The sequence below is a fragment of the Carassius carassius genome, chromosome 29 (genome assembly GCF_963082965.1).
Source record: "Carassius carassius chromosome 29, fCarCar2.1, whole genome shotgun sequence".
Taxonomy (NCBI): Eukaryota; Metazoa; Chordata; class Actinopteri; order Cypriniformes; family Cyprinidae; genus Carassius; species Carassius carassius.
The window spans coordinates 11,200,020-11,224,754 of NC_081783.1; the positions used below are offsets into that span (position 1 = coordinate 11,200,020).

General features: G+C 37.1%; 1 protein-coding gene across 1 annotated transcript in view; it reads left to right on the top strand.

Moving 5' to 3' along the window:
* diaph2 (diaphanous-related formin 2) overlaps window positions 1–24,735 on the top strand; it is a 393,291-nt gene that overhangs the window by 107,862 nt on the left and 260,694 nt on the right. The window contains exons 7-13 of the mRNA XM_059515857.1: window positions 10,717–10,791; window positions 10,912–10,981; window positions 11,642–11,778; window positions 13,717–13,825; window positions 16,770–16,880; window positions 18,626–18,738; window positions 23,050–23,166. Of these exons, the coding sequence (XP_059371840.1) occupies window positions 10,717–10,791; window positions 10,912–10,981; window positions 11,642–11,778; window positions 13,717–13,825; window positions 16,770–16,880; window positions 18,626–18,738; window positions 23,050–23,166 (732 nt within the window). The remainder of the gene's footprint in view (window positions 1–10,716; window positions 10,792–10,911; window positions 10,982–11,641; window positions 11,779–13,716; window positions 13,826–16,769; window positions 16,881–18,625; window positions 18,739–23,049; window positions 23,167–24,735) is intronic.

Consider the following 24,735-nt stretch of genomic DNA (forward strand, 5'->3'; position numbering starts at 1 on the left):
CAAGAATTGAACCTCTTTTCTTGAAGTTCTTGATGATCCTATAAATTGTTGATTTAGGTGCAATCTTAGTAGCCACAATATCCTTGCCTGTGAAGCCATTTTTATGCAACGCAATGATGGCTGCACGCGTTTCTTTGCAGGTCACCATGGTTAACAATGGAAGAACAATGATTTCAAGCATCACCCTCCTTTTAACATGTCAAGTCTGCCATTCTAACCCAATCAGCCTGACATAATGATCTCCAGCCTTGTGCTCGTCAACATTCTCACCTGAGTTAACAAGACGATTACTGAAATGATCTCAGCAGGTCCTTTAATGACAGCAATGAAATGCAGTGGAAAGGTTTTTTTGGGATTAAGTTAATTTTCATGGCAAAGAAGGACTATGCAATTCATCTGATCACTCTTCATAACATTCTGGAGTATATGCAAATTGCTATTATTAAAACTTAAGCAGCAACTTTTCCAATTTCCAATATTTATGTAATTCTCAAAACTTTTGGCCACGACTGTAGTTAGCAGTGTAGGACATGAGCCTGAGGAAGCAGAGATGTGTATTGGAGTGAAGATGTGCTGACACTACCAGCTGCCCCACAGAGCCTGTGAATCCATCATTCTGCCTATGCGGCCGTCCTTCACTGAGCCCCCGTGGACACATGTGCAGAAGGTAATGGGCTTATTAGTGCCTTTGAAGATTTGATACTCCTTAACAGGAATCCGTTCAGCCTCGGATCCTGAAGGCTGTAGCCCTACTCGAGGCTTTGAATGAGTACCAAATGGTAGACTATGAAACAATCACACTCCAGGTGTCACGATGTGTGTTCTTTTAAGCACCAGACTGCTTAGAAGTGCACATCCACCTGTATTGCCACTTTGTAAGATGGGAATCCATTTCTCTTTTCCAAAATCCAGTGAATGTGTGTGGAGGCAGCATTTAAGGCATCAGGGCATCTGTCCTTTCCAAAAGGTAAGCTTCTTAATTATGCTGCTTCCAAAGAGGCAATGAAGCAGTGTAATTAAATTAGGCAGGGATTCTTAAAGACAGCGCATGCATTCTTATTACGCATTCTCATAATGCGCATGTGTGTCCAAGATTATGGATAAGGAGAGAGAAATAACTATGATCCAGTGCCTGCCAAAAGTTTGGAAATGCCCTAGGCAAAGTGGGGTTTTGGACCATGTCAACATAAATCCTTATTATTTTATTGATTGCATAAGGGATAACGCAAACTATGAAAAAAATTTTTAGAAAGAAATTAAAGGAAATCATTCATCAAAGCCATCTCTAAACTGTGTTCTAATTCATCTTTTGTGTACTAACCTTAATTAGCTATCAATCAGTGGCATTTTAGTACTATTAATTTACTTTACTTTTAGTCAGTTTGCTATTTGTATTTGTCTTTTTATAATTTTATTTTATATTTCTGTTTAGCATTTTTTATATATATACATACACACACACACATATATATATATATATATATATATATATATATATATATATACGCACGCACGCACGCACGCACACACGCACGCACACACGCACGCACACACACACACACACACACACACACACACTTTTTTATAGGAATTATAATTAATAATTATAGTGTAGTATTATAGTAATTATGTAACACTAACAACGCTGCTGTCGACCAGTAAATCTACTGTTTCAAAGAAATTAAGAAAATAAATAAATAACCAAAGAAACCTATTCTAAGTTTAATCTCTTTAGGCAATCAGGCATCACAGATGCAAATGGTTTTATATTGCTATTATGATGTAATAAGGGGGAAAAGGAGGAATTTTTTGCTTAGGGCATTTAGAACTTTTGGAATGCAATTTTCATTTTCAATTTCTTTCTGTTTTTAGAATTCTGTTTTGGGACCTTTTTTTCTTTAGTTTTATAGCAACATGTAAACAGGAAAGTTGGGGAAGATATCACTGTACCACAGCTCTGACAGACAGAGCTTTTTAGATTTAAATAGGGAAAAGTGTTGATTTAAAAATAGTTATTGATAACGAGTTTTGTCTATCTGTCAAACACTTTTTGTGTGGTGCACAAAGTTACTGTTCCAAGTCTGTCACTTATGAGAATGCATGATGGATAGGATGTAGGTGCATTCAAGTTTTGGAACAGAGCTTACTAAAATAAAAATAAAAAAGATTACTTTAAAACAAAGCAGAATACAATATCTCCTCCATGTTGAATGGTATGTGTGTGTGTACATGGTTGTGGGCATGGAGTATGTTTAGCTGAGGCTGCTTAAAGGAATTATATTAATATAATGGGCAGCCAAAATTGTCATGATGGATAACGGCTGGAGACGTAGACATGCCAACGCAGGTTGTCAAATATTTTTTATAATGCGAGTACACCATTTAAACTTTTATTTCTTTCGCGCACCTGGCTAGACACACTTGTCCATCATACATAATTGATTTTCTAAATGTGTTTTGACATTCTGGAAATTGTTTTATCCTACTGAATTCTGATGAAAGGTATAAAGGAAAGAAATGCACTCATGTACTGCTAAAATTGATATTGTGAAGTGAAGCTGTGTTCATTATTTTATAAAATACATTTTGAATTATTGGACAGTTTTGTCTCTGAAGACAACTTTGATTAATAGTTTATAAGTATTGGGAAATAACTGTCTTGGTGATGTCTGTTGATCAACTTTTACTTTGTGGTCCTGGGATGCAGTTTTCCCACTGTCAAGGTCAGAAGAGTGGAAACAGACAGGCTACAGTCTTTGGAGGTAAAACTTCGAACATCTTTAGAGTTACTGTCAGGGGCGTCATGCATTCATGATTTTTGAGGGGGCACATTGGGGGGGGGGGGTCGGGAGTATAAGTCATTCTACGAAAGCACTGTATAACTGATATAGGCTTATTTTTTTATTTTTTATTTTTCCTTTTTATTCAAAACAATTCCAAACATGCTTAATATATCAGGAAATATCTCATTTCTCAAATATGTCTAGGTAAACGCGTTTTGCACCTTTATAGATTGTTATTTGATCAATATATGGAAATGTAGTGTAATCTATTAACTACACATAAAAACCTGACTTTTTACTTAAGTGCCATATCATACCATAAAATATTTTTAATACGACTGAATTTGCATTTAATGTAAATTTTAATAACAATATTGTAAGATACTTATTTTAACACTTTCATTTTACAGAGAGTAAAGAACATTTACATTATCAAAAACATTTTCATTCAGTCTAGCCAGAGTTCAGGCACTCTCAAAAACTCCCATTAAAATCACTGAAGCACTTTACATTATGAAATGAATATCTTACTTACATTCGTACGCACATCTGCACTTTTTGTTGTTTCTGATGAGAGAATTCGCTTAATAATTCAGTCAGCGAGCAAGTGAACAAAACACTGCGTTTCAGTGATGACTCTTCTGGACGTCTCTGATTGGCCATTGCATCCATAAGCGCAACAGAATAGTTTCTGATTGGTTATCATGAAGCGTTGTACGAACGCGTCTGTCTCTGGCTCAGCGCCAGCCAGCGAACGCAGATTTGAATTTAGCAGCTGATGCTGTGCACTGAACGATCTAATCACACCGCTGTGATTGTATCAAATATATAAAAAATATTATTCTGCAATTTTTTTTTTTTTCGTTTGGAAGCTGCATTAAAAATCCACTTGGCTCAGAAATCTGAGGGGGCACGTGCCCCCTTTTTGTAGCCATTTTGTAGTGCTGTCCGAATTCTGAGTGAACTACTTCATTCCCTACATTTGTCCACTACTTTTTACCCACAATTCATTCTGATTTCAAGTGTACAACCGATGTGCACTCGCTGAAGCACTATTTCCCACAATCGAATGCGGAGTAGCGTCGAGCTGGAAGCGAGAGCGGGAGCGAGCGAGTTTGAATGAGAGATGAAGTTTACATCTTTATTTTTTCTGTTTTAACGTTTTTCCTACATTATATTAAAATATGTTATGTAGGCAATAACTCAGTTTAATATTTGACTAATTAACTGAGGTGGGATCGTTGTTAACTAACAAAAATGATGATAATTTGGTGGATAATTTAAATTTTTTCGTTGATAACAGGTAGTGTATTCTGATGTAAAATTAATGGTCGCCTGAGCTCGGACGCTCGAGCTCAAAACGCTGCTTGAGCGAGTGTCAAGATATTAAAAATAATAAATACATAATTATGAACGTGTTTATGTGTGTTTATTTTTGTTCTCAGTACGTTATTTAATAGCATTTAATGATTATGAACATAAAAGCATTACAAAAAAAAAAAAATTATATACCATCGAAACCACAAAGCTGACGCGGAGGTATGTATAACTGCAATATAAAGTAATTTTGAGTATTATTGCTATTAGTATTATTTTCTAAAATTAGGTACGTGTAATATAAAAGTACATATGGCAATGTTTTTGCAACCGCTCCAAGTCTCACACACAGTGTAGGCTATACGTCACTGTCCGAATCCGTTCACTTATTTATTTGTTCACTCCTTCCTGATATAGTGAACTCAACTGCCATACACTATATTGGGATTAGTGAATGAGTGAATGAGTGAGTGATTTCAGACACAGCATTTCTCTCTACAGACTCCAAATGTTAGTAGAAACCTAGTTCTGGCCCTGAGGCTCTGGATCAGCTCCCCTGATCCAGCCTGTGTCAAGGAGAAATAAAGGACTGAAGTTGGACAAATTATCAATTCATACTTGCACAGCTACAATGCGAGATTCAATGTTTTCATTTTGCCCTAATGAAGAAAGTAACCATTTCTAACAACTGTTTTCTGCAGTGTTCTTAAGTGAAGTTATTTATGGCTTTCATTTGTGCAAATACATGCTACTTCCAATTATGTTGTTTATCACCATGCAAGACACAGAGTTTGATTGGACTTGTTCTTATTCGGTCTTCTGCCACTGTGGCTAAGCTGTCTGTAAAAATAGATGCTGTATTTTCTTTGTGAAGATTATTGACCACACATTTAGCCATCATAGCCCTGCACGCCCTGTCAAGCCTTTTGTGTTTTGTGCTGGTGTACTTGAGACGGTGTTATAGAGAGTCTAATAGAAGCAGTGGCCACATCTGCCACTACAGAAGAGCTTTTTCCGAGGCAGTAAAGGAACCCACCAATCCTGATGTCCTTCGTGACTGGGTATATTTTAAGCGGGATGCCCATTTCATTTTATGCCACCATCTGTTAACCTCAAAGCTAGCCGTCTCTGTGGAGCCCTGCAGCAAGGCATACATAATTCAGATATCTGATTTGAATTCCATATTGATTTAAGTGAGAAATGGTATTGCACAGGTACATGGGGAAAATTAGTATTCTGCCACGCTAAATTCAATATCTTTGGGCTGTCTGTGATTTTCACAGCATCCTCTCAGTATTAATTGTTTTGTCAAGCCTTCTCACCTTTTATGGGAGGTTTTGGGGCTTAACTTGAACACTGAAATTACATACTGGGGTAGAATGATCTGACTAATATGGATTTCTGTTCTGTTCTGTTTTTATTTTAGGTGCAAAGTATTACAATTTTGTAATTCCATGACAAGCATTACAAGCAAGTGTGATATAGATAGATTATATGTCAGTGCTCCATATTAGAGTATTTTTAGGTTTATTTTTCCTTTAGCACACTGTGTATCTGATGTTTTTGAGTTATTTGGGTCAGGAGATTGAGGAGCAGGTGACCTACATGTTTCTGAGTGACAACCCACATCAGTCCTTTGGCAGCATGAAAAGCCGCAGTGAGCACTCTGGTGAATTAAGTTAAACTGTCCCGCGCGGCTCAGATCGGGTCATCTCCCTCATAGCTCAAGTGAACGTTTTAGCACACAGGAAATGAAGCTCTGATTTGATTCGCACTAACACAAGAATGATTAAAATGATCATTAAAATGATTGCACATTAACGTGAGAAAGTGTTGAAGGAAGACCGGGAGACATGGACAAGAAGGTTTTTAATATCTGGTGAAAGCTATCTGTTTGCATTAGCAACAATCCTGAGCTGTGACGTCAAAGGCAGCGGACAGGAAAAAAAAAAAAAAGTAATACATTTACAAAGAAGCAATAGCAAAACATATATTTTGGTTTGTTTTTGTTTTTATTTACTTCATATATGTGCTTTTTTTTTGCTTCGCTTTGCTTTTTTGTGTTTTGTTGCTATGTTGTGTTTTGTTTTGTTTTTTAAAACTTTTATTTGCTTAATGCAGTTGATCAATCATCGCTTAAGCAAATTCCCAACAATTTTAAATGTGTTAATTCTGCTACTGCTCCTTCCTTTCTCACGTACACACACTTTTGCTATGTTCTGCTATTTTGACCCTATATTCACAGCCTACAATTAAAAAGTGGAGCTGGCATTGATGTGGTTTGTTGTGCAGTCATTGTGGCTGTATTGAGAGTCCTGCTGGGATCCAAATGCCATTAGAGGGAACAGCGGCTCTTTTAAACAGAGCAGGTTCTTGCCCCAGTGCCTTCTTTCTAAAGTGTGTGGCAGACACATCACAGAGTGCTGACACCGGGGATATTGTTCTTTGAGCGCGCCACTGGGTTCAGTCCCCGTTTAACGCTCCAAAAGCCAGTATCTGTCATGCATCTGAAAAAGGCTCTGTGAGGAAAAAAGACCGCCCATGTCTGTCCACTTCACAACTGCGATGAAATCAGCCAATCATTTTTATCATTCCCTTTTTACCTCTCCATCACTCACTACCCAGCACAGATAAATAAGACTTTTCTTTGGCATATTCATTCGAAGAGACAGATCAAAACGGAGGGAGGGTAGTCAAACTTTTGCCTTGTCATCGAAATAGCAACCATGGGTTAAACAGAAGTGCTTCATTAGAGCAGAATGAAGAACTGACTGAAAAAGTTTCAAAAATTATAATTCATTTTAAATGTTGTGTTTACTAAGTTGGTAGCTCATACTTGTGGACCTTCTGTCCTTTTTTATGACAGTTCTGCTCTTTTTTCAGTCTAATCTTCGATGCATGCTTATGTTAACCTTTCATCTGGTTTCTTGAGTATATCATGGCCTTTAAGCATGAATGTGCCGTATCCATGTTAGATTTCACAGTTAACAGAAGACAGGTTAAGAATAGGTTGAGATAATTCTAAAAGGATGAATGTGCCACATTATAATGAGTAACCTGTGATCTATTTTTTTTTTATGTTTTGTCATTCATTCGTTCATTCATTTTTTATTAATTCATTTAACTATTCCTAAATTCATTCATTGGCATTCCTGAAATTACAAAAATACTGTACTTAAACCGTGGAAGTCACTCTCTTCTCAGCCTTGCCTTGAGCCTCCCTGTGATTTCAGCATCACTCAGAGTCATGGACATTGTCATGAACAGCAGAAAGGCCTCAGTTGCAATATTTAGTCAGTGACTAACTGTTCTGGTGCACAGTGGTGGGTTGAAATGTTGAGAGCAATTTGTTGCTAGGAGCAGAGGGCCTGGAGTGGAATAGAGCAGGCTGAATAGGCCACGGGCAGCCGAATGAGTTCGTCCATGGCTTAGCCCTAATACAATTTGAAAGGCATTTCTCTTATAGAGTGTTCTCAATGACACAACACTCTAGAGCTTCTTCAAGTGCAATAACTATGTCAGACTGAACAGCCAGGCTTTTGGTTGACATTAGAGGGTTCTGAAAATAAAGGCAGGGGGTCAGCGGAATAACCTGCGGTTATCTGAAGGCAGTTAACCGACTTTTAGAATGTCGAGTGGTGTTATACAATACACTCCTGCTGATGATCATTAATGACTTTTCACACGTGTTTGCAATTTTTTTGTGATGTTTACGATAGCAGTATAATGTCTCTGTGATTGAAAATTGAATGTCAGTCCTAATTACGATTGCACTACAACTTGCATTGTCACAAATGTTGCCATTTTTTTCATTGAGTTTAATTGGCTTGATAATATTTTGTCATGGCTACAGTAAACGTGTATATTTCACCATCATAGAGACAACAGTGTTTAAGTGTTCCTTTAAGTATTATGCTCTGAAAGGTTAAGTGTTGTCTATTTATTTATTGTTAAGCGGTATGTCTGTGTAACAACTGATATTATAAAGGCTCGTGTCAAGTATCTCTGCTGGCTTTTTGCTGCCGCTTAACTCCAGGATTATCCCTAACAATATTTCATGAAGTCTAAATACAATTGCTGAATCCATGCCATGGAGTGTGGGTAGTTCACTGATGAGCTGATTTGACAGGAAATTATGCGTTGTTTACTCAGGGGGTTTCAGGAAAAGCTGACAGCTAATCTTAGATGGACTTGCAGATAGACAGACAGACAGAAAGACAGGTGAAAATTTTTAGTTTTTCATATCTTGCTTAATGAATCTCGAAAGTATTAAACTGGTGCATGATGCCTCCAACCGTTGAGAGAAGATGCCTAAAGAGTGATGAAAAAAAAACATCTGATAGCACTCCATGCTGGTGTCTTAAATTCAATTGTCTTTTACTGACATGGTTATCTTTTGAAAGAGCGATTTCCTCTCATTTTCATGCTTGTTAGTTGTACGAGCATGGCTTTATGTGATTTCTTAATTTGAATTTGAATTATCTGCACTACAAGTTTATAGAGCTGTTCAATTTGTAGTCCTAAAACCTGGACAAGACGTTTTCGAGCCATGTGTCCTCCTAAGTAATTACGAATGGGTTTTTTAGAATAACATTTTTTTATTTTTTTATTTATGAATTCAATTTGGTTAACATTTCTCGAAGGGACTTTCATAATTAGTACTGCAATATAAATTACACAAAATGAGCATTTAACATCTCAAATGTCATAATGTATGCCTTTTTTAATACTGAACATTACAATGTTTTGATGCCTTAATGCACTTTAATCAATTAAAAAAAATATGTATGTATTTATTTTGACAATAGTTTAGACTTGTAATATCAACCATAATATGAAAGTTATTACTGGCAATAATTTTCTTATTTGTGCAGTGATATTTGTGTTAAATGCATATCCTATTTTACTCATAAATTGCCTGAACAGCCCTATTCAATGTTGACTACTGCTCATCTCCCTATAAAATCTTGTTTGCTTGGTTTAATTTCGGTTGAGTGTGGTTAGGGTTTTGTTGCTCTGGTTGAGTGACTTGACCACAGCAGTACGATGTCAGTGCTGGATAAGGTTTCATTGGGTCTCACCACACAACCTCATGTTCTCAACACTCATCTGCTGCAGACTGAAGGCATAACCCACACTGTTGTTGTAAGTGAGTTATATATACTCAACCACGTCTTTCTTGAATCCCTCATTTCCACCGGCCAGAGCAGCAGCAGCACAGCTTTTATATTTCAAGGCTAGGTAAGGTTGCTCACAAAGATCTCATTTTTCATTAAAGTGTTTTTCATTCAACAAAAAGCGATGAGACAAAATTGCAAAAAATAAACGACAAGCCCCCTGTAAAAACATGGGTATAGATTTTGCACATTACACTGTTTTGTTAACATGTTTTATTAACAAATCAGGCCATTATAATGTACTGTACAGCAAATGGTAATAAGTTTCAAATTGAGTTTGCTGGGTCGGTAATGAATTTTGAGGAATGGCATGGTGAGCCTCTGTTTTGGTAATTTTAGACTAATTTAATTCACCCCTAACTGAGGGTCTTGTGTGACCATATGGGTTTATACAGTTTACTTTAATATGCATGTTGCATTGTGCACTATGATAATCAAAAAGAAAGGAATAACTAATTGACTTATGGTCCTTTACTGCAACAAACTACCCCATGCATTTGGCTTTATTGACAATCTGGAGCTAAGAACAAGTGATGTTAATGGCATAGTCTAAATGCGATCACATGCTGCTTAGCTCTCTCACTCTTTCTCGCTCTCTTTCCCTATTCTTATCCCCCCAGATCATTTAATGTCTCCAGATACATTGTGTTTTATAGCCAATTATCTTACACAATCCATTATCAGTTTTACTGTTATCTCCCATGCATTGCTTTATCTTTCTGTTGGAGTGAATGGCCTGCACAAGTTGCCTTAAGGCACCACACACAAAGAGTTCTTTCATTTGCATTTGCCTTTACTTCATTTGCAGTGCAAGATTCTTAGATGGATCTGTTTTCCGAAGTGTGTTAATCAGGTGAATCCAAAGCTCGTAATCCAAAGGCAAGGCAAGTGTTGACTAGTAACTGTGAGTGTTTTAGTACAAAGACATACAAACTGTCTATTAAAGAAAATGGTTTTAATGACTTTTAATTCAGTGGGGGAAAAAAGCGGAATATCTCCTCTAGGATGCGTAAATATTTTATTCCTTCCTCCAGAATTCTATCTGGTCACACATATGTGGAAAATTCTTCACATTCAGCCACTAACAGAGATGTGGGGAACGAAACAGTGATATTTTTTCATGTTCTTGTCACATGTGGCATTTTCTGAGAGACTGAGAATGACTCATCTTGTATATGATGCTGCAGGTGACCTGTGCCAGTAAAATGTCATGTGGGAAAATTTGTCAGTTAAATGGATGTGGAGTAATGCATTGTCAGTAAAATGGATGTGGGAAGAAAAAAAAAATGTTTTCAGAGTGGAGAAACTATGGAGCGTTGTTACCCAGGTCATCTTCAAAACCAAACTTTTCTAACTTGTAATGAACTTGTTCGCAGTGTACTTGTTGGTTGGTTTATGTATTCTAACACAGTTCTTTGCCTGTCTCTGTCTGTTTTTAGCTGGGTGAATAACTTTGGCCATGAAGGTCTCGGACTGCTTTTGGATGTGCTGGAGAGGCTTCTTGACAAGAAGCAGTAAGTTATGCAGACTTTCTGACATCGTCATCTTAAGAAATTCCCTTTCTTCAGTGCTTTTGGATTGGTCATTCACACGCTCTTATCTTTCTCTTTACTCACTGATTTTCTTTTCCTCAGGCAAGAGAACATTGATAAGAAGAACCAGCATAAACTCATTCAGTGCCTCAAGGCCTTCATGAACAATAAGGTGTGTTTAGAATTTAAAAACTTCACCATGAGTAGTTTATATAATTTTGTGTCCCACACATGCCAAGGCAAGAAAAAAATAAAAATAAAATCTCCAAAGCAACATATCAAAGAATATAAAATCATGCCAGCTCCATATTTGTCCTTGAGAATGAATGCATTTCTAATTGAAATACTGCAGTTTTATTAAACAGGAGCAAATACAAATGAAGCTCGTTCAACTCTAGATAATAATCAGATTTAATATTTTCTAAAGCTGCTTTCATGCTTAAATTGTATTGAAATTATTCCGTTTATACCTCAGCCATGTTAAAGATGAATGCTGTTTTATTCCAAAAACTTTAATATTTGTATTTGTTTAATTGATTTCCCACCCTAGTGAATTTATTCTGCGTTCTGCTCAAATTGTGGTCAAGTGAAGTTTATTACACCCTGGAAGGAACACAAAAATGCAGGAATGTGATTATTTTTTCCTGCTGTCCTGTCCTTATTTAAAATAATTTATCCTAAAACATATCTACACCTGCCTAATTGGCTCTTTCAGGAGAAGTAGGTCTAAATTTGTCACACACAAGGGGTTCATTGTATAAAGGGTTTATCCATTGCAAAATGTTTACATTTGTGCAAGTTGTAATCCAATGCAATGTCTTTTTGTTTTCAGTATGGCCTCCAACGAATCTTGGGGGACGAACGAAGCCTCCTCCTCCTTGCAAGAGCGATCGATCCCAAGCAGACTAATATGATGACTGAGATTGTCAAGATTCTGTCAGCTGTTTGTATCATCGGAGAGGAGAACATGTGAGATCATCAGCTCAGTCCCATTTTAAGTGGTTTTCTTTTCTATAGTGTTTTCTTCAGTAAAGTGCCTTGACAATTCATCTTCAAATACACTAGATACAAATACTACTACCTCGACTTGTAGTAATAATAATACTAATACTATAATTAAATATAGTAATAAAGCAATTGTTATATCTTTATTTATATTACTTTATATATTTTCTTTTAAAATGTCTTCTGACCTTTACAAGAAAGGGAGGTTAGTAATAAAGTTATACACAGTTGATATAATTAACGATTTAATACTAATATCAATCAGCTATTTTTGTGCCAAAATTTTATGCCAAGATGCACTGATACTTTTAAATATGCTAGTCAGACATTTTGTGCTTTTTACATTATTTTCTATGGTCCCCTTGCGTTACAGCAGTGACCAGAAACTGATATTTCTTAGCAAGTGTCCATTGCAGTGCAGTAAGAATACATGCACCTATGCCCTTCTCTAATGAGCCTGCTAGAAAGCCCCCGGCGAAGCGTATGCATGCTATGTTAGTTCTGTAGTTGAATAGTTAAAAAGCTGAGTTAGCAACTGATCGTTTTTATCTGGCAATCAGCACCTTCAGCTCTGGGATCTGTTTGAGTAAACACACAAACACGCACAGACAGACTCACGCACACATGCACACAAGTGCAGGTTGGGTGAATCGGTGTGTGGTAGGTGAGTAGATTAGTGTTTTTTATGCCCGTGTAGGTGATCAGAGAGTGTGCAGATCTGTGTGACAGCTGTAAAAATGCTGATACCTCACTTAGCGCTGAAACTAGCTCCTTCCCCCTCAAACGCTGTGCAGTGACTCTGGCTTATGTTTAGTGCTGTCACATCAAAGCCCTCTTCAGGAGTTGAGCAGGTGTAGCTCATTCTGAAGCCATGTTTGAACCAGCATGAAAGACTTTGTACAGCCCACTCACGACTACAACTTAATCACCTGGATCACAAAACATGGATCTCACACCTAGCTGTTCAGCAAAACTTCTCTCCGCAGTTTTTCCACGACGGAGCAAAGCAAACCAATTTTTGGGTAACGAGACATGTGAAAGTGAACTTAACATCTGGTGTAGATCACTGGTATGTAGCATTTATAATCTTTTGCATGCAAGAGTCGAGAAGCATTTTGTGCCTGCCTGTCTTAATGTTAATTGTGATTTTCATACATAATAGTTTTCTTGAAAGTTTATCATCATCAAAGGGAGGAATAGGAGGAAAAATAAAGGCTACATGTTGATGAACTACACCTTAAATGAATGGGTTGACTCCAAAATTTAAATTCTTTCATTATATAAAAGTAATAGAAAGGAATAAATAGCATTTTAAAATAGATTCAAATAGAAAACAATTTATGAGTTCCGAAATGAACATTTTCTAAGCTGATACAAGCTAGACTATTGACATACAACGTTATCACACAATCTTGCATGTGTTTCTTTACTGAATGGGATATTTCTACACAAGCGATGATTTGTTCTGCAGTTATTATTTTGTCTATGATGCATTCTGTTATTCTTTTCCCTTAGCCATGGACTGCAATCCACCAGTGCTTGAGTCAGCAAAACAGACATGGGACCTTAATTTGCTCTCACAACAACACTGTCCAAACGCATCTCTTCAGTTCTCTTATGTTGCTGCTTCTGACACAGCATCCCATACTGTAGAGTAGACTAAAGGATTTCTCTTATTACTGTTTGAACATTAGGCTTTTTTGGTATTTCGAAACCCTAGTGAGTTATAACTCTACATAAAAGTCTGTGACTTTTTACGCAGTTCCCCAGCGTAAATGTCCAAGACCGAAATTACAAGCTTAGACCTACTCGGGTGAATGTTCTAAACCAATGTCAGGATCATGTCTTGATAAAAAGCTTGCTTACTTAAATGCAATGTTTTGTCTTCTTGCTTTCCTTTAGTCTGGATAAGATCCTGGCAGCAATGACCATTGCTGCAGAGAGGAATAATAAGGAGAGGTTTGCTCCGATTGTTGAGGGGCTGGAGAACCACGAAGCCCAGCAGCTACAGGTCAGAGTTAATGCCCTTTCCAAAAAAAACAAAAAAACAAAAGAGTCTTCCACACCAGCCACTTTATCTTATTACCATCGTGTTATAATTCATCACACTCTTTCTGCACATATTCACATACACTCTTGCTCAGGTAACCCAGACTTTGTACAGTAGCTGCAAACATGAAGACAAAGAATATGTTGTGGTTTCTCTAATAATAATAATAATGCAGTATCCTTATTTTATGTATTTTATAAATTATAACTTATTTTAGCAATGTTAAATTGAGTTATACAGTAGGAGGTAAGTGAATAAGACACAGAATTTAGTGTTGAAAAGCTGCTAATGTAGATCAAATATAGAGAATTCTTTATAAATAACCTTAGTTGCACATGTGTCTTCTGAAAAGATCATAACCAAGTCACAGAATATTCCGAATAAATTTCATTTCATTTCATTTCATTTCATTTCATTATTTTGTAACTGCAGTATGTTATTTACTCACATTTTTACTGTTGTTATCATTTTATTATATTTAATTTTTATAGTACTGTTATTTTTGTATTATTTTACACTTTATATATATTTTTTTCATTTGCAATGTTATCTGTTATTTAATCAAATGTTTTATTGCTGTTATTTAATTTTATTTATTTTTTAGAGATGTTTATATCTTTGGGCATATTGTTTTGCTCGTGTCTGAATTTAGATGTTGCATCTGTTATTATCTAGAATGAGCAAGGAATATTCAAGTAGAACACACATCAACAACACACTTTTTTATAGACATTTTATATGTCCTCATGTTTTATTTTACTAATTTCAAATCATTAGTAGAATTCTGCTTGCCCAGGGCAGCAGATATAGATCTGCTCTGTTTAGTGTCAGTCAGTGTGTGAGGCCTCTTCATTCCCAATGCTCTTTTTGATGCTAGAGCCAGGTAAAAATTGGCACATCTGTCACTCAAAGCTCTTCTGCACCCTGGCTCAGCTTGATGGTAAACAAGTCCCCCATCCCTCTTCTCACTGAGTTCTGTGGTCGTCTGTCAACCCTGCCACCTACGCCACAAGATGGAAGCTAGCTTCTGGCTATTCTAATGCAACAGGAGGTGTATTCTAAACCCTAATCAGCCCCAACCAGGTCACACAAAGAACCTAGAGCTCTGGAAACTAGCGACAACAACAACCAAAAAAAAAAAAGAGATGGTTACTTTATCATCTTCCCGTCTTACTTTTTCCTCTGCATTCTCCAGGCTGGTCTCAGAGGAACAGAATCAAAAGGGCAAGGATGCAACAACGCACCTGTATTTATCATTCCGTGCTTCTCTTCAGCCTGCAGTGATCTGTGACCAAGCACAACAAGCCCCTCTCACACATTCATTAACCAAATCCCTAATCTTTGTGTTGCTATTGAGAGAGCAGTGAAAATGACGAGATGATCCTGGGCGAGCGAGAGAAGGGAGGAATGAATCCCTTTGATTTGGTGCCTTGTTTTCCTCCTTGAAAATAAGGCTTTTAATGAAAAGAACCGCTGCTAATTGTGAGTTAAATTAAAACACCTCTCCAATGCTGGTGGTAAAAAGAAATGAAACACTTTTAAAACCTGTGAAGGGCTGCAGAGCCTGACTTTTTATACGTGATTAAAATGTGTTTTGCCGTCACGCCATCTTAGTGACGCAAGCACGCAAACCTAAAACCATCCCAGCAGTGCCGTCTTTTAATTACTCTGCTGGAATCCACCTCCGGCACTGTGCTGCAGAAGCTCATCATTGCACACTCAACCCATAAAGCAAAATAAGTTCTTCAGCCTGCTCCAGCACCCTATCTGCAACATCGTTCTAAACAGGCTGGTGTGTTGATGATGAAATGCATTTGCCCTCCGGAGAACTCGACGAACGATTTAGATTCACTCAGTGGGCTTCTTCAGTGATTCAAATAGAAGTAATTACTCAAACGAGAAGATTTAAGAACTTCTGTGATTTGGAGGCATAATGTTGCACAATGGGAGCAAACTAGGCCTCGTTCCTTTTGCCTGCTGCAGCTCCTGGGTAGCTGGGACTTCGAGAGAAGGAATCAAGAATAGTGTTATGGTTCTTGATGCCTTTGGGCTGCTCCAGTCATGAAAATGTATTTAGTGTATATTTCAGGTAATTTTTCTCCGCTACAGTTATATTTTTTTAATTTTATTTCAGTTAAAGTAAATGTTCAAGTCAATCTAGCCTGTGCATCTTCTCTAAATGAATGCCATTGCCTAAATACAATATCGAAAAACTGTTTCTCCCATGACTCAAGTCAGGTTTCTGTTTTGTGGCCGGTCTTTGAAGGCAGAACAAGCGAGAGTCAGAATGATGGAGGGGCTTCTGACAAATAAAGTCATGCAGAAGAATAAAATATGTAGGCCAACAGCAACTCCAAAAGCCCAGCCCAAGGCTGGTGAATGTATAGGAAGACTGTTCACATGTCCATCTAGAATGATCTTTCCACTTTGCACCGATCCACCAAGCGGAGAGCATTGCTTCTCATCCTGGCCGTCTCCCTGGAGCCACCTTATAGCATGTTAAGAACCATCAGCACTCCTCCCTGCCCACTGCCCTGATCTGATAAATCAATTAAAAGTACACATCTGTTCAGCCAGGCTTGCTCTCTCCTTCCATCCCTCCTTCCTCTGGACAGTTTTACTAATCCACTTGTATCTTTTCCCTGCATTTTTACCATTTTTCTTTCCTAGACCTTCACAGTGGCAACTGCCTCATTCCGTCCTGATGAATTCATTTGAGCTCATGTAATGTGATATATAGATTTTTTTCTTTAAGATGAGAGATGAGAGCAGTATGAATAAGAGGCTGTTGCAGGGCACTACATTTTAATCATTTATCGCCAAAGGGCTGATTCTAAGAATTTGCTTGCATTAAATGATGGTGGTGTGTGTTTGTGTTTGTGTGTGTGTGTGTGTGTGAATACAGGTGGCCTGCATGCAGCTTATCAATGCCCTCGTTACATCGCCAGACGATTTAGACTTCAGGATACACTTACGAAATGAGTTTCTGCGCTGCGGCCTCAAGAAGATCCTACCAGTGAGTATATCTTTTGCTTTATTTTAATCTTTTAAAAAACTGTTTGTACTTCATTACTTTTATTGCTTATTTGATGTATGACTATTTTTTTTTTTATATACACTTAATATTTGTATTTTTTATATAATAGGATTTGTTTTTCTTTTGCGGTAAAGGAAAGTTAGAAAAATACTGAAACTACAGATGCATAACAGAATTGATGTAATCAAACGGCAGATGTTTTTTTTCTAATGAAAGAGTTTGGGTTTAAAATGGCATTAGTGAAGGCTAAAAGATAAAAATAAAAATAAGAGTTAGAAAAATGGCTTTTCAGAACAAATAAAAACTTTTGAACAAATGATAAATACTATTGAAAGCTGCTAAATGGCCCTGGTTTAGTGTCCTTCTCCCTAATGGCACAGCTTTGTTTTTTATAAAGGCCATTCCCCTCTCACATTATAATCAATCAGCACGCAGATCTCTGCCCCACGCTGCCACAAAGCCCACAACCAGGCCAGCACATCACTCACCATCTCATTTATGTGGGCATTTCCTCACTCTTAATAAGTCATTTTGACTGCTCCCCATATTATTGCTGCAATTATTATAATTATCTCAATCTACCCCTGCATATGATGAGCTTATCGTAATTTATGAATAATGTATTTGAAAGTTTAGTAGGACAATTAAATATGACATTGTTCTCTAATTGTGAATAATGAGTTTCCAGGTTTTAGTATCCTCAAAATGGCAAGTGCAAGGGGAAAGAAACAAAGTGAAAAACAAATGAGATGCACTAAATCCTCAATAAGAGATAGAAAATGGTGTCTGATGAAATGAAAATACACAGTTCTGGAGATGGATGGGTGAGTGTGTGTGCAAGAGAGCGAGAGAGACTCAGACCTGCCTCCTACTGCGGCATTGCGAGTGCTCTTTCTCTCTGATTGGCTGTTGCTTTAAGACAGATGGCATGCCTGAAGTATAGTCCACTGATTGATAACTACAGAAATTGGGTTACATTTGGCTTTTTAGCATCCATAAACTACACCAGCAGTGATTCATAGTGGAGTTGTAAAGCACACCTATTTTATCCCCTCTTTCTTTATGTCTCTTCCTCTCTAAACACTTTAGATCTGTCGCATATGTTACTGGTATATATAGCAAGACAATCTGTGTACCACAGAAAAACAGATTGACTCTCAGCGCTATACAAAACTAATCAGATTTAGGGTTTTATTCGACACCTGAGTTTTGAATCACTTAACAAGCACAGCTTTTTCTTTGGTGCAAACATCAAAATAAGATCCAAAATGAATGTTCAGTGGTTAATACAGTATGAAAATTAGCCAATAGGCTGTTGATTCATCATTGGCATACTAAAGCCACTCCTAACATTGCCATTCATCCATCACCTTAAAGGGGTTCTGGTTATCTCTTGTTTTATTAATTTATGAAGCATTTCCTTATTAAAAGGGAATTTGGGAATCACCAAAACTTTTTTTTTTCATCTTTCTATTTGCACTGCCTGTTTCGAGGATATTAATGCATGTAAACTGTCAATTCTGAATGCATGTATTTATTTAAAAGCTAACAAAGCAAAGTCATGAACTAAGTGCCACAGAACTCTAATGAGGTCAGTTCAAAGCCTTATACAAGAATTCAAAGTATCTAAAAAGCTGACTTTTTCTTGTTATATTACAAATGTTATATGAGGACACATGTACATCAGTCACTCATTCCTCTCATGTCAACCTCTATAATCACAGGAGCTGAAGGAGACAGAGGAGCTCGACATTCAGCTGAAAGTGTTTAATGAAAATAAGGAGGAGGATTCCATTGAACTGTCTCACCGACTAGATGACATCCGCGCAGAGATGGAATATCCTTTTTACTGCTGCCTCGTGTATGTGTGCAGCCGCAAGGGCGCCCGGTGTGGCTCATGGGTCTAAAGCCAAGACCTCCAGTTCATTCGGAAGGGATTTGAGAATCAGGTTTTTTTTTTTCTTTTCAATTCCAGTCCAGCCTCTGGCAACTCTGGTGGTAAACAAACCTCTTCACATCAACACATGCACGCACTGCACACATATCCCAGCATTTTCCTCTGGCCCTGAGCTCATTATACTGACATTCCAGAGACACAGAGAGCGACCTCTACACTCACCTCTCCTCTGTTTCATTCCCCCTCAAATCTGCGGATAGCCTATGCTACGCGGCTATGGAAATCCATTCACACTTATTTTCTCCCTGTTTCTACATCTGCATCTGACCCCTCAGGCCACAGCTGCGTACGTTGCAGCCATATGCAGTAGCTTCTGGATTTGTGTGCATCCTCACAGTAGCCTTTATAAAGCAGCTTGAAGCCATTCGCAGAATTTGAAAAAGCAGCATTTTTTTCTGTGGTTTTAGTGCTGATTTTGTTGATGGTTCTTATCGTTTCACCCTCTTTCCATAACCTCTCAGAAGGAAAGCTTCGCTGAAATGATGGAGAAGCCAGAGTTTTAGTTCAGGCTGTCTGGACTAATGATTTTCGTGAGCAGCCAACTGTGTAAGAGACACAACATTTGTCTCTAAGGACAATTTGGCATTGATCTGTAAGTGCCTTGTGTAATATGCGTGTCTAAGCAATGGTCTCTGTCTTTCTCAGTCTTTTTCCACTTCTCTTTCTAAACAACAAATGTTTTTCAGTCCCACCCTTTTCTTTTTTTGGTCTGGCTGCTTTATAAGTATTTTCCTACGTTTACCTAGAGATGATATCTATTTATATGCATTCATTCATTCATTCATTCATTCATTCATTCATTCAATCTCACCACCTTATATATATATATTATATATGTTAATTATATATATATATATATATATATATATATATATATATATACTTAACATTTTATTTATTAAGGCAATTCGATTTTATTTATTAAGGCAATAAAAAACAAATTAAGGTTTCTGAGTGGCCAAATCAAACATCGGACTTAAAGGGTTAGTTCACCCAGAAAGCAAATTTATGTAATTAATAACTTACTCTGATGTTGTTTCAAACCCGTGAGACCTCCGTCTATCTTTGGAACACAGTTTAAGATATTTTAGATTTAGTCTGAGAGCTCTCAGTCCCTCCATTGAAGCTGTGTGTACGGTATACTGTCCAAGTCCAGAAAGGCAAAACAAAGCAGCTGGATATATCGTTCGCGAACCGGATATCACAAACTGCTTTGATTTGAACTCTCTCTCACAACAGACACGGAAGAGGAGACAATGCTGAATAAAGTCGTCGTTTTTTTTGCCATTTTTGGACCAAAATGTATTTTCGATGCTTCAAAAAATTCTAACCGACCCTCTGATTTCACATGGACTACTTTGATGATGTTTTTCTTACCGTTCTGGACATGGACAGTATACCGTACACACAGCTTCAATGGAGGGACTGAGAGCTCTCGGACTAAATCTAAAATATCTTAAACTGTGTTCCAAAGATAAATGGAGGTCTTACGGGTTTGAAACAACATGAGGGTAAGTTATTAATTACATAAATTTGCTATCTGGGTGAACTAATCCTTTAAACCTGATTGAGATGCTGTGGCATGACCTTAAACAGTCCATCCACTCAAAAACCGTCCATTGTGACCTCCAAATGTGGAACCCTCCAAAGAATGTGGAACCCTCCAAAGAAGAGTTGAACAAAATTCCTCCACAGCGATGTGAAAGACTCACATTGCCAGTTATGATTGCAGTTGTTGCTGCAAAGGGTGGCACAACCAGTTACTAGATTTAGGGGGCAATTACTTTTTCACGTAGTGCCAGGCAGGTTTGGACAGCTTTATCCCCTTAATTAATGTCATTATTTCAACTGCATTTTGTATTTACTTTGGTTATCTTTGTGTAATATTAAAATTAGTTGGATGAACTGGAATTGAGATCGCTGCATTAGAGTATTAGTAGACTGTCATCTTAATATCTGCTAACACTTTATTTTGATGGTCCCCAAACCATTCTACTGACTATAACTTTGGAAGTGCATTTCAACTTATTCTACTAATACTATAATGAGATTTAGTTGACATGTAGTTGCAAATTTACTTAGTATAGCATCTAAAGTGGACTATCAAAATAAAGTGTAAGTTATTATTATAATTATTATTATTATTAGTGGTAGTACTAGTAGTAAAAATATAGCACTTCTGGTCTGGTTTTGTCTGGCCACTGTAATGACTTCAGGAATCTGTTGAATACTAATTGAAAGTTGGGCAGTGTGATTGATTGACCCTCCCTCTCTTTCTTTTGTATTGCTCAGGTCCATGCTGATACAGCTCATGTTTATGCATCACCATCCCCACCAGTATATTACTGCAAACATGCCCAAAATACAAATAGGCACAGACGGTGTGTGTCTGTGTGCACATTCGTGGCCCTGCTTAATAGAGAGAATGGCTTTTTGGTGCATTTTGCTGGTTTTGAAGTGTGGAGAAAATAATTCACTAAAGCAGATCACATGTGTTATCAGCAATAATGCTCTAAAGATGCCTGTATTCTCACAGTGAGCTGACAGAACATGGGATACACTCACAACCTTATGAATAACTGAAATGATACGAGTTAATTAGAAAACGTGCAGCAGTGCCGGGGCTGATTGGTTTGCTGCAAGGGCAGTTTTTAAAGTGGCTGGAAGTCTTAACGTTCAATTTTATTATTGTTCCATAAATACATAGAGCTATATATGCAATATAGGATAGAATTTTTTTTTTTTTATATCCCAGTTTATAGTTAAAATTATTTAAAAGAATATATAATTCTCTGACCCAAGACAGATTTTCTTTAATTAAATGAAAACAAACCTGCTGTACTTTTTTTGTTTTGTTTTTTTTGTGTGTGTTTTCCTCTAAATATTGAGGGAGTGATTGTGGCGGCTCTAGAAAGTGTGCTCCAGTCCAGCCAGTGCACCACCCTGCAGTCAGTGTTTAAATATTTCAACAGACATTGTCAAAACCTACAGTACATGTAATGACTGGACTTGACTGATTTTTCACCCACCTCTGCTCAGTGCAGCATGACAAATATACACACAATTTTCCACATATTTACAAAGATTGTCATTATTATTTTTTTTTATTAGACATTTTATATTTATTTTTATAACACTGTATTTTTTAAAGTGAGTGTTGTTATATTAACTCCTTTGTAGGACCATTAATAGAAACAATTAATGAGCTTCCGAGTGCTACTGTTAATTATCATATGCTTTAGCTTGCCACCATTGAAAATAGATCGCCGGTCGTTTATTTATTCAAGTGGACATACCAGAGAGGGTTGGGACATCAATTCTTGATATAATAATAAAAAAGAAGACTATGATGACTATCTGATCTTACATCTGTTTTAGACATTGAAAGCCACTGCCCTTTCTCTTCAGGGAAAGGAGATGTTGGACATTTAATCAATACTCTGCAAGTTTAAGAGCACATTTCTTCTGTTTTGGAGACCGGCAAGACAAACTAAAGATGAGATTTTGGTCCAGAGAATAAATAAATATAAAAGGAAGTGACTGATCCATGTTTTATTGCTTTAAATAATCAAACATAAAGAATTTTCATTTGATTCATGTCCAGAGCCAGGGTATGAACTGGCAGAAGAGGTATTGCCTCTGTCACTTTTCTTCAAAACCTTGTGTTTACAAATGTTAGCAAATTAGATCCCTGAAGATTCTTTAGAATGCAGGAAGACAACATCAGTTGTGGTTGGAATCGACCTTTGACTCAGTCCTCCATCTGAATTAAAACAAGCAAACAATTTCCAGTGAGGGATGGCTATTCACCTTTAGTTGTATTGCTTGCATTTCATTGTTCTTTCTCATCTTAGAATTATGTTACTGCACTTCAAATAATTCTGGTCACTCTTGTCATTTACACAATTTTATATGCATATGTTTATGCATTTAGCAGACACTTTTATCCAAAGTGACTTACAGTGCATTCAGGCTAACATTATTATTATTATTTTTTTACATAACGTGTTCCCCTGGGAATCAAACCCACAACCTTTTGCACTTGCTAATGCAATGGTCTACCACTGAGCCACAGGAAAAAAATCTATACTACAAAAATTGTATATGTAGTTTAGAAATGGGATGTTTAGATTAACATTGTTTTACTACATGACAAGCAGTGTGCAGTTGTGTCCTTAACCATCTATGAACTGATATGGGTGAGGTGTACCATCTCCTGTCCAACATGGTGAAAGACACTGCCTCAGAACCATACTTCCTATCCGTCCTCCAGCACCTGCTGCTCATCAGGAATGATTATTATATCAGGTGAGTGCTATCATATTGTTTTCTTAATTACATTCCATAAGTGTAATGTAACAAGATTGCACCTGTTTATTAATAGTTGACTCAACAAGCATTCTTGAGTATGAGAATCCACATATTATAATTAAAAACAAATGGAAATAAGTAACATTTAATTTGGGATTTTTTTTTCTTATGTAATAAAAAAATAAAATAAATTAACTTTGTGTTGTATAGCTGTACCATTGTAATAATACAAAATTACTCATATCAAGATATATGATTTTAGTCAATTTTTACAGTTTAACTATGTCTTGATTATTTATTTTAAAGAGAGAGTTATTTTGCATGTTTGTGTGTCTGTTAGAAAGTGAAGAAATTATACTGATCATTTCTGTTCACTGTTGCATCAGACCTGTTGCTGAGGTAAAATATTTAATAAAGATGGAATAGCGAAGTGATGAAAGGGAGGGAATTTACCATGGACATGTTGCAGCTCACTTTGAGCCATGAATTATGTATCGCCAGGCTTGTTGGAAGAAGCGAGAAATAGAAAACACATTAAGCAAGTAGTATGGCAGATTCTCGTTCAGTGCCATCTCTCCCACCCTTGTGTCTGTAACTCTGTCAGCAGAAAACAGGATCACTTCAAACGCTGATTAAAAATGCATGCACTTATTAAAGACTCTCTCCCATAGGAAGGAAAAATAACAAATGGAATCTCTTTAACGTCTCCAATTGTTTCTTTTAGACGCCAATGAGATTAACTGACGAGAAAATGAAGTCTCCTGCCTTTTAGATTTTTCTCTTGAGAAAAATACCCTAGTAACCCCCCCCCCCCCCCCCCCCCAAAAAAAAAACTTAATATCAACTCAAATATTTTGCTTTCCGTTATTTGTCCCATATAGAATTTTTTTACGAGAAATATTTTATATAAAGTACATGATCCATCGCTAAGAGCGATGTTTGAGCAATGACACTTTCATCTGCATTACACCGTATTTCTCAAAGATGGACAGTTTTGTTTGTTTGCCTCATATGCATCTGCATTACATGGTCACTCTATAAACTTCTCATCACTGACGTCTTTGGTTGGTTTTGAACCTGGTGAGATGTTTTATGTAGATTGGATTGGCTGGTTGGGAAATTGTATGGCTATAATTTTAGATTAAAGGGATCCCTTGAGATCAGTGTGCGCTTTGATGGCCGAGTCTCCGAGGAGTCCTCCGAGGGAGGAATAGGCTGGTGGCATCTCTCTATTTCAGTACAAATCAGTCGAGAACGTCGCTCTTGTTCATAAGTGTTGGGAGGTACTCCGGTGATCAAAGCCAGCAATAAAGGAGAGCTGTCTGTGCCAATAGATCGCAATGTTTGATTTAAAGCCATTCTTTAATTCCAGCAAAACAACCAGGCACCTTTATCATCTTTTAACTCTGTGCCCTCAACTCCGTCCTTGGTTATTTGTAGGGAAAGTTTTCCCTCGATTTGTTTCATAACCTGTTTTAAAATGAAATAAAATAAACGGAACAATTTAATAACCGTTACCAATGTCCTTCAGTCCTCCAGCCTTCCTTTTTACTTCTTTTTAGAGCA